The 18414-nt window shown below is 52.5% G+C and overlaps 2 protein-coding genes across 2 annotated transcripts; one reads left to right on the top strand and one right to left on the bottom strand.

Moving 5' to 3' along the window:
• Positions 1-1102: 1102 nt before the first annotated feature.
• LOC311360737 (protein crumbs homolog 1-like) lies at positions 1103-7507 on the bottom strand (the record flags this gene model as incomplete). The annotated part of the gene is made up of 8 exons (XM_084480829.1): positions 1103-1405; positions 1581-1703; positions 1801-1839; positions 1980-2212; positions 3552-4213; positions 5117-5410; positions 5930-6544; positions 7450-7507. The coding sequence occupies 8 exons, from the start codon at positions 7505-7507 to the stop codon at positions 1159-1161; spliced, it is 2271 nt and encodes a 756-aa protein (XP_084336955.1). The 3' UTR covers positions 1103-1158.
• Positions 7508-8321: 814 nt separating this feature from the next.
• Positions 8322-17751, top strand: zbtb41 (zinc finger and BTB domain containing 41). Its single transcript, XM_084480594.1, has 10 exons — positions 8322-10112; positions 10286-10493; positions 11454-11523; positions 12527-12674; positions 13284-13413; positions 15391-15486; positions 15685-15791; positions 15926-16031; positions 16130-16218; positions 16918-17751. Exons 1-10 carry the CDS (start codon positions 8891-8893, stop codon positions 17733-17735), a joined length of 2994 nt encoding a protein of 997 aa, XP_084336720.1. The 5' UTR covers positions 8322-8890; the 3' UTR covers positions 17736-17751.
• The last annotated feature ends 663 nt before the right edge of the window (positions 17752-18414 follow it).

Raw genomic sequence — 18414 nt, 5'->3', positions numbered from 1 at the left:
GTCGTGAAAGATTTCAACATAAGTCGCCACTACTACAACTGCACTGAATATAATGATGCTAGTTGTTGCACTTAATGTTGGGCCAGTTTTTCAGTTTTGTGCCATCATTGAATGATGTTGTATCTACTAATGCAGTGGTTCTCAAATGGGGGTACGTGTACCCCTGGGGGTACATGAAGGCACTCCAGGGGGTACGTGAGATTTTAAAATATACATATTTTTGAAAAAGTAACATCCATGCAAAACTCCTTTAAAAAATAATTATTTAATAAATATTTCAGGAAAATATAAGTATAAGTTCATAAAATGAATTGTATATTCAGTAGGCTATTCACTTTCATTATCCTTAAAACCCAGAGTCTCCCCCATACCAGGATGGTTAGACCCAACCTGTCATATGCCACCTGGCATCGCCTGTCAATCACTTGGATCAACGATGGAGTCGTGGTTGAAGCGTAGCAGCAAAAACACGGAGGGACAAGTGGCAAAGGAGACCAAAACAAAAAATCTTTGCGCTGGTTAGGGGGTACTTGGCTGAAAAAATATTTCACAGGGGGTACATCACTGAAAAAAGGTTGAGAACCACTGTACTAATGTATATAAAAATATATATATATACTAATGTTGTTTATTTTAAAACAAACGTGTTGTGTTTGTCATTTAACAAGAGTATAGGCATGTTAAAAATGCATTTGAGCATGGAAAATATGAAATTAATGTATGTTGGTTCAATTAACATACATAGGCTATGAATCAGAATGATTTTTTAGGTAGTGGCCATCCCCAAAATGCACCAGAATACAGGAAATCACATCTACAGGAGGACCCCCTGTCCATAACTATCCCCACACCAACAACTTTCAGCACCAGCCACCACTGATGCACACATATATCTACACATCATTTGTTCTTATTTTTAATTATTTTGTAGCTTCTCTCATATCCGATTAAGGTGAAGAGTGCGGTCATGTGGCCCTCTGATGGTGATAATAAGAAATTGTGGCCCACTTTATCGTGAAAGTTGCCCATCCCTGGTCTAGATGTATGTACCTATGCTGGTCCATTAGCCCATCCATTATCTAAGTTATTGCTTATGCTTGGAACCTTGTTTTTTTTGAAAAGTGCTTTATGTATGCAGATTTTGAGTAAGCCCAAAAGTTAGGTTAAGTTAGCCCAATCTATGTCGTCGAACTCGCCCAGGTGCCACACTTCGTAGGACAAGACCTGCAGGAAGCTCTGCCACAGAACCAGGAAGAGGTAGAGGTGGAAGTCACTGGCGTCCGTCTGGCAGTGGAGGCCCCAGTAGTTCTGATCACACACACACTCCCAGCCGGCCCACTGGTCCAGGCACAGCCCACCATGCATGCAGGGGTCCGACGCACACTCGTCCACATCCGTCTCACACCTCGAGAGAGCGAGAGAGAGAGAGAGAGAGAGAGAGATGCCATTGAAAACGTCTGCCGTCTGAAACCCTGGGTGGAGTTGGGGATCACTGTGTGTGTGTGTGTGTTATTAAATAGTGTGCGTGTGTGTGAGGTCAGTATGTAGAAGCAATCGTCACTACGTGTGGCGTGACGTACCAGTGTCCCGTGAAGCCGGCAGCGCAGTGACAGATGCGCTCCCCTGCTGAACAGGAGCCCCCGTGGAAGCAGCTGTAGCTCCGCCCGCGCCGCACACACTCGGCCACCGGCAGCTCAGCGCGTCTACAGACACAAACACTAGAGTCGTTTCTGCCGTCACAGTATTCTGCAAGTGAATAAAGCAGACTTAAACGACGAAGTAAGAGACACTAACACTTACGGTTTTATCTCCACGTACCACGGGATCTCGCGTTTCTCCCTGTGGAGAATGGGGTGTGACACGTTAGTGAACGGGTACCGCGGGCGGGTGCAGCCGGTATCTTTGTTTGGGGCGTGTGTTTTGGGTGTGTGTCGCCCTCTCTCTGGACATGGACCAACAGAAGGGGGGGGGGGACTCACGCGCAGTACGGCCCCGTCATGTTGCGGGGGCAGAGGCAGCCGTAGCCCCCGACCCCCCTGAGGCAGGTGGCCCCGGGGCCGCAGCGGTGGTCCGAGCACGTGTCCGCCTCCCACAGCAGGAACTGCTTCTTCTGGGGTCGGGGCAGACTCGGCTCCTCGTCTCCGTGGAAGGGCAGGGGGATCCCCCCGATGTCCAGGGGGCCGAGGGTCACCCCGTCCAGACACGGCGCCCCCTGGGTCACATGGAGAGGAACAGGAACCGACCGAGAACAGATGAAGGAAGCATTGACCCGCTGCTAGTTAGACACACAGACACCGAGCTCCGTCGTAGAGGGGTGAGCGGTGCAGGGAGACGGCGGGCAGGTGGGCAGGTGGGTAGGTGGGTAGGTGGGCAGGTGGGTAGGTGGGCAGGTGGGCAGGGTGGGTAGGTGAGCAGGTGGGCAGGTGGGCAGGTGGGCAGGTGGGCAGGGTGGGTAGGTGAGCAGGTGGGCAGGTGGGCAGGTGGGCAGGGTGGGTAGGTGGGTAGGTGGGTAGGTGGGCAGGTGGGTAGGGTGAGCAGGTGGGCAGGGTGAGCAGGTGGGCAGGTGGGCAGGTGGGCAGGTGGGCAGGGTGGGTAGGTGGGCAGGTGGGCAGGGTGGGTAGGTGGGCAGGTGGGTAGGTGGGCAGGTGGGCAGGTGGGTAGGTGGGTAGGTGGGTAGGTGGGCAGGTGGGCAGGTGGGCAGGTGGGCAGGTGGGCAGGGTGGGTAGGTGAGCAGGTGGGCAGGGTGGGTAGGTGGGCAGGTGGGCAGGGTGGGCAGGTGGGCGGGGCCTGGAACACCTTGTCCGTCCGTCTGCCTGGTCCGCAGACGCTGGTCCGGTTCTGTCTGATTTGCCCGTTGCCACGGTAAGAGAGGACGCTTCTAGACCACCGCTTGTGATATATAAAAATACCCCCAATTATACAGAAATGAATTCATGATACATAAATCAAACCCGGCTCCTGTGTTCTGATACCTACAGCCACTCTCTGTTATCCTCTCTTTGTCCACCAGCTCGGTTCCGCTCCCTCGCCGGTGGAGAACCTCGTTCAGCTCCCCACCGGCGAGCGGTTGGAACCAAGATGGCCGCTTGGTGAACAGGAAGCTAATGTGTTTTTCGTAGGCGGAATCCGGAAGAATCATGAATATTAATGAGGGGATAGCCGGTGATTATCCAATCAACGTTGGTTTAAATCCCTGTTCCAATCCAAAAAGGCAAAAATCTGTCACGTGACCGCAGGGTAGTTAACTTAAATTGTAATGTATATTAAACTAACGTTAGTCAAACGCATTTCTCTGATGGGGTTAGGGTTAGGGTTAGGGTTACGGTTAGGGTTAGGGTAAGGGTTAGAGTTACGGTTAGGGTTAGGGTTAGGAGTTATGGTTAGGAGTTAGGGTTAGAGTTACGGTTAGGGTTAGGTTTAGGGTGAGGAGTCAGCGTGTGAGTTTGCCTGACAGGCTGCCTGTCCATCCATCCTAGCGCTTGAGGCGGGACTTTTTCCGGATTCCGCCTACGAAAAACAAACACAGGAAGTGTCCTGTCTCATGGACTCACGGCGCAGTCGTTGTCGCTGCCACAGCCCGGGGTCACGTGGACGCTCTGCTCAAGGCGGTGGGACTCGGCGGGCGCCGACCCGGGGAGGGGAAACACCTGGAGCGGCCCTCCGTTGATCCTCAGGTCCTGGACGCAGCCCCTGAAGTAGCCCCCAAACCCCGCCGCGGCCCGGGGGTCCGGCAGGCCCCCGACAAACACGCGGTCCCCGGGGCGGGGTCGGACCGGCCTGACGCCGACGGACGCCTGGACGCGGCCCGCCTGGGTCAGGACGGCCACGTGGTCCCAGACCTCGACGGTCAGCAGGCGGTAGCGGCCGTCGGCGGGCGCGTCCCCGCCCCGCACGCTCTCGAGGTCGTTGAGTTGAACTTTGACCCTGCCCTCCTCCAGCCACAGCCGGAGGTACTGGCTGCTGCTGTTGGCCAGGACCAGCAGCAGGCCGCCGGGGAGCTCGGGGCGCACGAACATGGAGACGACCAGGGTGGGGGGCTGCTGGTCTGAGCCCAGGGTGGGGAGCTGCTGGTCTGAGACCAGGGTGGGGAGCTGCTGGTCTGAGACCAGGGTGGGGGGCTGCTGGTCTGAGCCCAGGGTGGGGGGGGGGTCCACCAGAGAGAACACACTGTAACTCTCCAGGGAGTCCGCTCCAAACCGGGCCGGAACGTACTCTGTACACAATGGGTTGAAACACATTCTAAATCTTTACATCAGTGTGTGTGTGTGTGTGTGTGTGTGTGTGTGTGTGTGTGTGTTTTTGCGTGTGTGTGTTGCGTGCTCATGCACGTTTGTGTTACGTTGTGCCCTTAAGACACTGCTTGGCAGTAAAGATATCAGTTAAATCAATTAGGGTGGAGGGTAATCCCCCCGTCAGGCCGGGCGGATGAACCCCTTCAGCGCGGCGCTCTGGCTGAGCTGGACGTTCTATTTCCACCGGACCCTTAAGCCGCTCTGAACTCAGGGATCACTGAAGCTGTGTTCTGATGTGTCTGACCGTGGACCTCAGAGTGGCCAAGGAGATCGTTATACTGAGTGCAACCTTCCAGAGATAGTCAGGATTAAACTCATTAAAACGATGACTATATCTGACGTTTGATGGATGCTTTTACACGTCGGACGGTGTTAATGCCGTACTGCTGTACCCAGCTGGACAGCACCAGGGCCACTGGCCTCCTTCACCTAGTGGCCATCATTTCCCCACCCAGCTTAGCGTTAGCTTGGACCAAGACGGTCCAGGGTGAATAAGGGCGCACTCACACCAGGCCGTCTGTACCGTTGCCCGAGTACCTTTGCCCCCTAAAGTCTAGATCGTTTGGCTAGTGTGAGCACGCCATCCGTACTCAAGTACAGTTCAGTTCCGTGGCCTCAGTACACAGTACCCTAGTGTGAGCACAGGCCAGTGGCACAGTGGGGGGCAACCGTACTTGAGTACTTGAGTACGGTACAGGGACACTTTGCCTAGTGTGAGTGCGCCCTAAGGCCCAATGCGTCATATTGCACAATCAACCAAATAAATAGCATCAACTTAATGTATTTACGTCTTATAAATATGTCAACCATGGACTCATACTCACCCCCTTGGCAGTCCGCCCCCTGGTAGGGTCTGTGGCACACACACCGGTAGCCCCTCCACCCCTGGGCCACGCAGCGGCCCCGGCCCCCGCACGGGGCCCCCTCACACAGGTCCTCGTCACTGCATCCCACGGTGACGTTCACTTGGGTCGCTTCTGCCTCCGGTCCCGGACCCCTGGCCAGCACCAGCTGGGAGTCCACCACCACGTCCCGGAGGCAGCCCCGGAACGCAGCCGGGGCCTCCGCCCCAACACCCAGGGTCAGACCCGGGGCCCCTAGGAAGAGGGTCTGGCACGCTGGTCCAAGACCACCAGGCAAACCAGGGCCTTGCCCCCGCAGCCTGTGGTCTGCACCTCCCCCACCGCCACTCCCATCCCCATCCAAACCAACTCCATCACCACAACCTCCAACTACACCCCCACAGTCACCACCTGCAATATCACCACCACCACTACCACCATCCAAACCAACATCACAACCTCCAACAAGACCACCACCTACGGCATCACCACCACCACCGACAGCAACACCATCCCCACCACCACCAGTATCACCACCACCACCACCACCACCACCACCACCACCAGTATCACCACCAGTATCACCACCACCACCGACAGCAACACCATCCCCACCACCACCAGTATCACCACCACCACCACCACCAGTATCACCACCACCACCACCACCAGCAACGCCATCCCCACCACCACCAGTATCACCACCACCACCACCAGCAACACCATCCCCCCCACCACCACCACCACCACCACCATCATCTCTACCAACACCACTCTCATCAAAACCACCCTCACCATCACAACCGCCGTCACAACAACCCCCTGCACAGAGCAGTCGGATCCAGCTGCCCCCTGCGCCCAGAGAGGCCTCCACCGCGTGCCACTCGCCGTCGGAGACGTTTCCCTGGAGCTCCTGGACCAGCGTGACGTTTGACCCCCGACCTCTGCGGCCGCTGAGGCGGAGCCGGCCGCTCAGCAGCTCCACGGTGAGCAGCAGGTGGTCCACTCTGCTCTGCAGCAGGGTGCCGGCGGCCCCCCGCGTCCTGAAGCTGAAGGCCAGCCGCATGGGGGCCCGTCGGACCCGGGTCTCCACTCGCAGGAAGCCTCCCCTCCCCTGGAAGGAGAAGGCGGTGGGGGTCTGGCAGCGGGGCCCGGAGAAGCCCGCCGGGCAGCCACACCGGTACGTGTGCTGGTCCTGGACCAGCAGGGGCCGGCATTTCCCTCCGTTCTCGCAGCGGTGGTCGTGGCAGCCGGAGAGCGCGACGGCGCAGGTGTCGCCGCCGTACAGCCGGCCGCGCTGGCTGCTCTGGGAGCAAAGGCACCTGAAGCCGCTGCCGTCTCGCTCGCAGACGCCACCGTTGTGGCAGGGCTGCGGCTCACACACACCAACGTCCTCCTCACAGAGGAGGCCTGACAAGGGGAACACAATGCTTTGAGGGAAATGAGTTCATAAGAAAAAACGGTTACAAAAATGATAAAACTACATTCGTTATGAATTGCAAACATTTCATTTTTTTTCATTTGCTATGCTCATGGTAATGCACACCTTTCTAAGAAAATGTGATTCAACATCAAAACACAACCCATTCCATAATCAGAGAAGAGGAGGAAGATGGTGATTCTTACTTTGCCTGCCCCTAACTCAAAACATAAATAAACAATAGAAATATATGGGCTATCAATTGTAGTTACTCAACCAAATACTTAGAGTAACTTGAGAAAAGAAGAATCAAGAGCCATACACAATAATTCACCATAAACTATTACTTATACCAACTACAGGATTATTAGCCCAATTTGAATTTGAGAAAACGTCTAGTGCGTACCCCGCATAAGGATAGACATAGCCTCATCATCAAATTATTCTTTCTTTATTGTTTTTCTTGAAATGAAAGATATGTATACATAATACAACCATTGAAATCATTGTGAAGACAATGTCTGTAGATAATTACACAAACATGATTAAGAACTGTAGTATTGATATCTCCAAATTAAATAGTAGTTATGCAAAAGGTTCATTTTATAGTCTGATTGTCTGAAAATAAACTTCAGACTGATTTGCTTAGTTCATAATATTTATTATAGATATTTACCAATTGCAAAAATGTGCATTCAAATATTTTTTGAATGCAGAAATTAGCTACCTTGTAACATGTTACCTAGTAACATTTAATTAATAGCCTACAACACACCACAAAATGACGAGACTCAAGAAATAACGATTGGGCTAAATTTCAAGACACGTTACAAAAAAACATAAGAAATAACCAACTAATATAAATATTTGTATTTGTGCAAGGTAAAAGTCCTACCTGCGTAAATCAACCAAAACACCCCGACCCCCGCACTGTATCTCATGGTGGTGGTCATGACTCTGGATCTGTTCAACCATCTCCTCCCCGGGACCCGGGCTGCAGGCGGTGTCTGCTGCTCGGTCTTCACCGGACTGATGCATCAGGATTAGGCTAAGACACTTAGCAAAGGAGTTCTTCCCGAGGCTAATTCGAGAAACTTTTCTCACGTTGTCTTACATAACATGCATTTTCCTCATGAGAAAATACGATGATTAAAGCCTTAAAGCAGACAGAAGTTACATCTATCTGCATATAGTCTGTCGTGACAAGGAAGGAGGAAGGACAAAATAAAATAAAACCCACGTTCCATTTTTATAAATTCCTCTTTATTTCTCACATACATTTGTAAACCATGTCTGGTAATGTGTCCTCTGCTTTAAGGCCTATGGGGGCCGTTAGTAAACTTTTGCTGCTGGAAAAATGTGCTTCACTTGTTATATCTAAATTTAAATCTTATATCTAAATCTTAAATGTAATTAAATGCTTAATCTGAAGCTAAATCGTATATATAAATCTAAATCGTGGTATATAAATATTAATCCTAAATCTAAACCTAGATCCTAAATCTAAATCTATATTTAATATCTAAATCTAAATGTTATATCTAAATCGAATTGTATGTCCCTTTTAAATATGTCACTGTTTCCTTTACAGTTTCCTTATCTCTCTTTAGAGTTATTTATTGATGTGACATTGATGACATTACTACATTACCCATGAGGACTACATTACCCATGAGGACTACATTACCCATCGGGACTACATTACCCATCAGGACTACATTACCCATTGTACCCTGCAGCCACCATAGCGATCTGAATATTGGAGGTAGCACATTCGTCTGGCTCTTCTTAACCACACTTATTATATTTACGGATTTGCATTTCTCTGACCACATATTCTCAAGTAAATGAGCGACTTCAAAGGTAGGCCTACATTAAATATACTATTCCTAGATCGTTTGGTTTGAAACGAGTCGACGCTTAAAACAGAGCAGAAACAGCCAACAAGGAGAACGCCAGATGAAGTGCTGCTCGTCCGACGTTTTCTCGTGCACTTGAAGAATAGGAACAACAACCACCCAGGAAATAATATCTACATGCACTCTTTATCACCATCCTAAAGTGTATCCACACAGCTGACAGCCCCGAGGACGCGTCACGGATCCGCAGGGTAAACAGTGAATAACGTGTCTGGTGTTTTACAAAGGGGCGCTTCTGTCGTTTGTCAACATTCTCCTTTAAAGGGGGCCCGTTAAAACAGCCTAGGATAGGATAGGGGTCCTTTAGGTGGTTAGGGGTCCTTGAGGTGGTGGATAGGGGTCTTTAAGGACCTTAAGGTGTTGGATGGGGATTCCTTTTTGGGCCTAGCTTGTGATAGTTTATCGTCAGACAACGAAATGAAGAGGAAGTCCAACGTACCCCAGCATTCAAAATGTGCCGGCACCATCACAGACCGTCCAAAGACCACCGAGGCGGTCCCTGTGGCTGCTTCAGAACCACGCAGAGTCTCAGAACCAGCTGTGGCCAAACCAAGACACCTGTCCATGTCCCACCACAGCCTCAGCCTCCTCAGGTTCCTGAACGAGGACCGTAACAGGGAGCGGTTCTGCGACGTGTCTGTGGCCGTCGGCGGTAACGTCTACAAGGCCCACAAAGTGGTGCTGGCGCAGGGCAGCAGCTACTTCCACGCAGAGCTGTCCAAGAACCCCTCCGCGGGGCGGGTCACCCTGGACCACGTGGACGAGTCTGTGTTCAGACACCTCCTGGGCCTCCTCTACACCTCCGAGTGCGTGGTGGCCGAGGCGGAGGTGCCGGCTCTCATGGAGGCGGCTCGCTTCTTGGACATGATGGAGGTGCTGAAGCTGCTGTGTGCGGAGGTAGGGGACATCGGCCGGTCCCAGACGTCCCCGGCGGACAGGGTCCCGGAGGTGGGGACCACCGGGACCCCCCGGCGTCCGGAGGAGACGGTCCGCGAGGATCCACCGACCAGCACCGCGTGCTCCATGTGTGGCCGCAAGCTGTGCAGCGTGAAGTCCCTGCAGAACCACATGGTCCGGAGTCACGGGGTCCGCCGCCGCGGGGTGGCGGCCCCGGAGCCCAGGCCCGGGCCCACCGAGGGGCCGGCTGAGACGGCCGCCGGGGCCCGGAGGTCGGCTCGCAGCCGGAGGACCCCCGCCAAGTACAAGAGGGATTTGGTCACGGTGTACCCCCTGGCTGAGCCCCAAGAGAAGCCCCCCACCTCGCCAGCGAAAGAGGACGAGGACGAGGAAGAAGACGAAGAAAGTGAAGGAGACACAGTCCAGAAAAAGCCGAACCCTAAACTGGACCTGAGCGAGACGTCGGACCTTCAGACGGACAACGAAGAGGAGGGAGTGAGGACGAGGGACGGGAGCGAGGCAGGGGTCGGAGGCGAAGGCTCGCCAAAGCGTGCGAAGAGGCAGCAGAGTTCTTCAGACGCCGATGCTAAGCCGGGCCTCTCCGGTCCCCCGGGGGCCCCGGCGGTGAAGAATGTCCCCCAGGCTCCGGTGTACCCCGAGGGTCTGGCCCCCATCCTAATCCACACGGCCAACAAGAAGATCCTCAAGTGCCCCAAATGTGACAAGACCTTTGACCGTGCAGGTGAGCTCAGAAATGGGGGTCTCATAGCAGACCGTCCCCTGGTCTCCCTTCCTCCAGAGCACACCCATAATCCGGGTTTATTAAAGGGTCTATGAAATGATCAGTTCACAGTATCACACAGTATTGTGATCATGTATTCAGTGTCGTTCATGTCGTGTACGCGTCGTTCCCAGGGAAGTACGAGAGTCACACCAGGGTGCACACGGGCGAGAAGCCCTTCCAGTGCGACGTCTGTCTCCAGCGCTACTCCACAAACTCCAACCTGACGGTGCACAAGAAGAAGCACGCGGGCGACGCGCCGCTGCAGAAGAAGGAGCACAAGTGTCCTTTCTGCAGCAAGCTGCACGCCAGCCGCAAGACGCTCACCAAGCACGTCAGGAGGTGAGGGCTCACACCTCACAGCCTCACACCTCACCCTCACACCACACCCTCACACCCTCACACCACACCCTCACACCCTCACAACACACCATCTCACCTCACACCACACCCTCTCACCTCACATCTCACCCTGACCCCTCCCCCTCACACCTCAAACCCACACACCACACCCTCACAACACACCCTCTCACCTCACACCACACCCTCTCACCACACCCTCACACCACACCCTCACCCTCACACCACACCCTCTCACCTCACATCTCACAGCCTCACACCTCACCCTTCACCCTCACCCCTCACCCTCACCCCTCACCCTCACACCACACCCTCTCACCTCACCCTCACACCTCACACCTTCCAGCAGTCTGCTGTGGACCAGTTGACTTGTTACAATAGACCCCTCCAGCAGTCTGCTGTGGACCAGTTGACTTGTTACAATAGACCCCTCCAGCAGTCTGCTGTGGACCAGTTGACTTGTTACAATAGACCCCTCCAGCAGTCTGCTGTGGACCAGTTGACTTGTTACAATAGACCCCTCCAGCAGTCTGCTGTGGACCAGTTGACTTTACTTCAGATTAGGGATTGACCGATATGGATTTCTTAGGGCCGCTGATTTTCTTGAGCCGATATTTGGAGCCACTACTACTTTTGCTCCCTCAATTTACATCATAAAAATGACACAATGATGATTACAAATGTTACAAGTCTCAATTTAAAAATCGGTGAACGTGTAAAAAACGCAAATATCGGCCACTCACACAAATATCGGATCACTACTTCAGATGTTGAAATTGAGAAAGAAACACAGATAAGCATTTCTGAATTTATAGATTATTTATCTTCTATTATTTATGTTTAGACATTTGTGTCAGACATGGGGGGGCATTCAGAATAGTCTGGCCGGGAGTCACCTAGTCCAGATGGACTAGACCCACTCTGTCCCTCTTGTGTTGCCAGATTCCACCCCGACCAGATGCAGGAGTTTCTTGCCATGCGCACCAAGAAGAGTGACGGCTGGAAATGTGCGGTAGGAGTTTAGCCGTTCAACCGTCACAGCCCTGAATATCAAATGTTACTGATCTGTTGACCATTCAGATCTGTCATCCATATCGATGGTTTTCAATATCTATATTTTTTATATATGCATGCATTAATGCCGTGTCGGTTTCATTTGACTATTCATATTTGATCAGTTTGAATCCTGAAAAGTGGAATTCTGTATTGATGATCAGTGTTGGGCAAGTTACTTTAAAAAAGTAATTAGTTACTTCTGCCAATAACTAAATTAGTTACTCAGTTACAAATTCTAAAAGTAATAGTTACTGTGAAAAGTAACTATTGCGAAAGACTATTTTGGGATTATTTGGGCTCGCCATTCCTGTTCCTCGTTGACTCACTTGTGTCGTTGTGTGTCTGCTTTCGAGTTTGTCTAAACAACACCCGCCCAACTCTACCTCTGATTGGTTTACCGTGACATGTTACTCTACCTCAGCCAATCGTTACCATTAATGCGATTGTCTCGTGCCCACTTACCAAGGAAGAACAGTAAAGACATAGAGAGAGATCTAGTTGGTCTGATGAAAAAAAAAATGCTTAAATTATAGTAACATCTTTTGGAAGTAACGGTAATGGCATTATAATGATGGGAAGAGTAATCAATTAGATTACTCGTTACTGAAAAAAGTAACGCCGTTAGTAAAGCCGTTATTTATAACGCCGTTATTCCCATCACTGTTCATGATGCACAAAACAATATACATAGAGAAATGTAAACAATGTATTTTATTATGGTAATAAACCACACATTATTTCACTATAAAATATATTTGTGGATTCTGGGCCAAAGCAGCTCCCGGGCAGAGTGGGAAACAGTGGGGTATATACCACTTTAATACCACTGGGAACAGTGGGGTACCCCTGCTTTAATACCACTCACCTCACTTTCTTTCCACCAGGGTCAGTCAGAATCTTCAGTGGGGATGCGATTGTGTGTTGGTCTGTAGACTGACTGCTTGTTTCTGGACCTCCAGGTGTGTCTGAAGACCTTCACACGCCGGCCTCACCTTGAGGAACACATGATCCTGCACAGCCAGGACCGGCCCTTCAAATGCACCTTCTGTGACCAACACTTCAAGTCCAGGTTCGCCCGACTGAAGCACCAGGAAAAGTTTCATTTGGGTGAGAAGTGGGCTGTTATAATTGAAACAATATTGTAGATAAAAGCATACAGTAGTACAGGATGTCTGACCCTAGAAGGCAGAAAATGGCTTGTAAACAGATTGTTAAAAACAAATAGGTAATAATAATCCCCTAAAAAGTGAAATGCGTACATCGGGACTCGACTGGATTCAAAATAGTGGGCCGATGTCAATAATTAACATTTCAAGAGCTGTTGATTCTCTCGCCCTTTATGCAAATATCTCTCAAATAGCCGTACAGAGAGGGGGTGAAACTGTGTTAACAGACTCCTTGATCTGTGTCCGGGGCTCACTCTGCTAGAGAGGAGACTGCTGTATGCATACATTAAATAGGTGACCTTTTCTACAACTTTTGTGTACTTTTAGGCCTTTAGAAGTCTCATCTGTCCTAGACTCAATGTCCCGTAAAGACACTACCACGACACTTGTCTGTCCTAGAGTCAATGTCCCGTGAAGACACTGACACTTGTCTGTCCTAGAGTCAATGTCCCGTAAAGACACTGACACTTGTCTGTCCCAGACGTCCCGTGAAGACACTGACACTTGTCTGTCCCAGACGTCCCGTGAAGACACTGACACTTGTCTGCAGGTCCGTTTCCCTGTGGGATCTGCGGCCGCCAGTTCAACGACACGGGCAACAGAAAGAGGCACATCGAGTGTACACACGGGGGCAAACGGAAATGGACCTGCCCCGTTTGCGGGAAATCAGTGAGGGAGCGGTAAGTTTCATCATATCCTCGGCCCTAAACACACAACCTCCCCGTCGAATCCCTTGTTTATTTGCAATATATTCCTATGATAATGCCTGATTTGGACATGAGGGTATTAGACCTTCTATTCAACTTTTACTTTATGTCACACACATTCAAAGCCGCAAATTTGGTGCGTTACCACCATTATAACAACTGGTTGTGGGCAAACCATTTCAACCATTCCCCCCGAGCATTTAGAATAAATTGTGAGTTGTCATGGATTCCTTTCCCCAAAGATTCCAGGAGCTCTCTCCACCCAACTCAATATTCAAGGTCCAAGGTTCAAGATTCTTTATTTGTCACACACATAGTTATACCTGTACAACAAGAAGTGAAATGTACAACAAGACTGCTCTGACACTCAATTTGATAATATATGTTAAAAAGACATATAATCATAAATAGGTTTAAAAGGTTCAATAGGTTTTAATAGGTTCAATACACCACTAAATGTGGTGCATTGAACAGTTTGAATTTAAAAGAGGGGTACATTGAGTGTTCTGGTTTAAAAGCCTAATGGTTTGTGGATAAAAACTCCTCTTAAGTCTCTCAGGTCGAGCCATGATGCTCCTGTAGCATTTGCCTGATTTCAGAGGCTGGAATAGGCTGTTGCCAGGGTGGGAAGAGTCCTTGATGATCCAAGCCGCCCTAGCCATCACTGCCTATAAAGGTCGGGCAGTGATGGGAGAGCTGATCTGCAGCATACTTCAGCTGCTCGGATTACTCTCTGGAGGGCTTTCCGGTCTTGTTCATGGCTGTTCCCATACCTCAAGCCATACGCTGTGTCAGTATGCCTTCCACTGTGGCCGAGTAGAAGGAGCGCAGGATGGTTGGGGAGGCTCCAAACTTCCTCAGCTGCCGGAGCTGGTAAAGGCGCTGGTTTGCCTTTCTGGCAGTGGTCTGGATAGGGGCAGACCATGTCAGGTCATCTGATATGGTGACACCTAGATATTTAAAACAGATTACCCTATCCACTGGAGCCCCATTGATGTTAAGGGGAGTGTAGGAATGCTGTCCTCTCCTGAAGTCCACCACTGGCTCTTTTGTTTTGCTGACATTCAGCTGGAGACAGTTAGTCTGACACCAAGATGCCAGACCCTCTACCTCCTGCAAGTAGGCTGTCTCATCGTTGTTGGTGATGGAGCCCAGCACTACTGTGTCATCAGCAAATTTGATGATGATATTTGAGCTGTGCAGTCATACGTATATAGGGAGTACAGCAGGGGACTGAGCACACTCCCTTGTGGAGCACCAGTGTTAAGGGACTGGAAACATGACCGCCAATCTTCACTACCTGTGATCTGCCTGTGAGGAAGTCCAGGACCCAAGCACACAGACCGCTGCTTAAGCCCAGGTCACTCAGCTTTGTGAACAGTCTCTGGGGTGCGATCGTGTTGAACGCAGAGCTGTAATCGATGAGCAACACTCTCACGTAGTTCCCATTTTTCCTGTCCACATGGCTGAGGGTGGTGTGTTTTGTGGTTTATCAGCCCCTTGACGCCTGCGAATGTCCTTTGACATCAGGCACCTATGGCATAAAGGACATGAAGAAGCACAAAATACTGAGAGGGAAATTGGACCCACAAAATCTCGTCTACTGTCAGTAGATGCGAATATGCAAAATCATTCAACAAGAGTCGCGGCGGTGAAAAATACGCATTCAACCCAGAACCTCCTAAAGCCGGTGAATATAAGCGTATGTCCCGTATGTATGTATTTAGGTATCTACTGGTTGTAATGGACTGTGGTCTACTGGTTGTATGAGTTGTGGTCTACTGGTTGTATGAGTTGTGTTCTACTGGTTGTATGAGTTTTGGTCTACTGGTTGTATGAGTTGTGGTCTACTGGTTGTAATGGACTGTGTTCTACTGGTTGTATGAGTTTTGGTCTACTGGTTGTATGAGTTGTGGTCTACTGGTTGTAATGAGTGAACTGGTCTGTTAGGACCACCCTGAAGGAGCACCTGAGGATCCACAGCGGGGAGAGACCCCACCTCTGCAGCATCTGTGGCCAGAGCTTCCGCCACGGCAGCTCGTACAGGTACAGACAGACAGACAGACAGACAGACAGACAGACAGACAGACAGACAGACAGACAGACAGACACACACACACACACTGGGGCAGGAATTTATTTGCGGTTCACCCTCTCAGGTACTCTAAAGTGTGTGTATCTGTGGCCAGAGGGAGGGCCCTCCCCAGACGCCATGCTCCCATGTCTAAAGATCTCCCTCCTCAGGCTCCACCTCCGGATGCACCACGACGACAAGCGCTACGAGTGTGAGGAATGCGGGAAGACATTCATTCGCCACGACCACCTGACCAAACACCAGAAAACTCACTCTGGTAACGTTGAATCGCTCTGATCCTCTCATTCTGTTTCACCAAACCGAGCACTGAAAGGACTATTTCTGAGACTATTCTGAGACTATTTCTGAGTACATTTACAATAATTCGGTGTGTAACTTGTTTCATCCCAGGGGAGAAAGCACACCAGTGTGAGCAATGTGGGAAGTGTTTCAGAAGGCCTGACCATCTCACGGTCCACTACAAAACCGTGCATCTGGGAGAGAAAGTGTGGCAGAAGTTTGTTAACCCTTAATTTCTTCATGTTTATTTCAGAGAGAAAAAAAAGATTTCTTCCTGTTTGTGAGTTGGTCAGATATTCTTATGCTTTCTTTCAGGTATAAAACTGCGATGCACGAGTGTGAGGTTTGCAAGAAAGAATTCAAAGGGAAGTCCAGCCTTGAAATGCACTTCAGGACACACTCTGGTGAGAGTGCTTGTGCTTTCTGTTTTTCTTATGTTTATATGTATACATGTACAGTATATCTATATCTCTCTATCTTTATCTCCATATAAAGATATCTCCTTCTTTATGGTAAACCAACATCAAAATGAAAGTTTCAGAGAGAATCAGAAATATACATGCATACTTTATGCATGGGGAGGACCCCGGGGGGCGGAGGCGGGCCCTGGGGGTGCATGGGGAGGACCCCGGGGGGCGGGGGCGGGGGGCCCTGGGGGTGCATGGGGAGGACCCCGGGCGGGGGCGGGCCCTGGGGGTGCATGGGGAGGACGCCGGGCGGCGGCTGGCGGGACAGGGGGCTCTGATGTCCGCCGCTGCCCCCCAAGCCCCCGCTCTGCCGCACGGCAGAGTCGGCAGACATGGGGATGGGCTCCAGCGTCACCGTATATATATATATATATATATATATATATATATATATATATATATATCTTTGTTTCTTTCTTTATTTACATGCATTTCGAAGTTGTATAAGTGGTTAATGAAGTTTATATTTCATTCATTCATTTACTTCATATTTATATTTGATCGTGTATTAGCAGTTAATGAAGTCTGTATTTCACGTCCCGCTCTCTGTTTCTTAGTGTTTTTGAACAGAAGGTGTCTGCGCAGTAAGTGTTGACTTCACGTCCTCCTGTCTGTCTCCACCCGTCTGTCCCTAAGGTGAGAAGCCCTACTGGTGCTCCGAGTGCCACCAGAGCTTCCGCATCAAGAAGACGCTGACCAAGCACATGGTGACCCACTCCGACGCCCGCCCCTTCAACTGCCCCCACTGCAGCGCCACCTTCAAGAGGAAGGACAAGCTCAAGTACCACGTGGACCACGTGCACGTCATCAACACGGTGGTCCTCGACGCCGACAAGATGGCCGCCGCCGCCACTCTCCCGCTGTACGAGGACCCGCAGAAGGGCTACCACCAGGCCGAGCCCGGGGAACCGCCGCGGCACGCCGCCGCCGCCGCCGCGGGCAGTGGCAGCCCTCCGGTGACGCTGGAGCCCATCCCCATGTCTGCCGACTCTGCCGTGCGGCAGAGCGGGGGCTTGGGGGGCAGCGGCGGACATCAGAGCCCCCTGTCCCGCCAGCCGCCCCCCGGGGTCCTCGCCATGCACCCCCAGGGCCCCCCGCTGGCCCCCGGGGTCCTCCCCATGCACCCCCAGGGCCCCCCGCCCCCGCCGCCCGGCGTCCTCCCCATGCACCCCCAGGGCCCCCCGCCCCCGCCCGGGGTCCTCCCCATGCACCCCCAGGGCCCCCCGCCCCCGCCCCCCGGGGTCCTCCCCATGCACCCCCAGGGCCCGCCCCCGGCCGCGGCCTACCAGGCGGCCGCCGAGGCCTTCCTGGAGAAGTACGCCCTCACCCCGCAGCCCGCCACCGTGCTGCACGCCGTGCGCTCCCACCACATGCTGGACCCCCGGGAGCAGTCCTACCTCGGGACGCTGCTGGGTCTGGACCCGGCGGTCCCCGGCTCGGACCACGCTCACTGACCGGCCTCGGGGGCCCCCGGGGGCCCCCGACTCGAACCACGCTCACCGACCGGCCTCTGGGGCCCCCGGGGGCCCCCGGCTCGAACCACGCTCACCGACCGGCCTCTGGGGCCCCCGGGGGCCCCCGGCTCGAACCACGCTCACCGACCAGCCTCTGGGGCCCCTGGCTCGGACCACGCTCACCGACCGGCCTCTGGGGCCCCCGGGGGCCCCCGGCTCGGACCACGCTCACCGACCGGCCCCTGGGGCCCCCGGGGCCCCCGGCTCGAACCACGCTCACCGACCGGCCTCTGGGGCCCCCGGGGGCCCCCGGCTCGAACCACGCTCACCGACCGGCCCCTGGGGCCCCCGGGGCCCCCGGCTCGAACCACGCCCGCCGACCAGCCTCTGGGGCCCCCGGCTCGGACCACGCCCACCGACCGGCCTCTGGGGCCCCCGGGGGCCCCCGGCTCGAACCACGCCCACCGACCGGCCTCTGGGGCCCCCGGCTCGGACCACGCCCACCGACCGGCCCCCAGGGTCCCTGGAAGCAGGAAGCAGCCCCTTGGTAGGGAGGAACACTCTGACTCATGAGCTCATGAGCTCCACTTACAGCGTTGTTGAGTACTCAATTCTGATCAGTCAATAATGTTTCTAGGGTGTGCATTTGTGGGAAGTGATGGGAAACCAATCACTTAAG

The sequence above is a fragment of the Micromesistius poutassou genome (assembly GCF_964030765.1).
Source record: "Micromesistius poutassou genome assembly, chromosome: 16".
NCBI lineage: Eukaryota > Metazoa > Chordata > Actinopteri > Gadiformes > Gadidae > Micromesistius > Micromesistius poutassou.
Note: the sequence above shows the minus strand (reverse complement) of the source record. Positions and strands in the feature narration are given on the sequence as shown.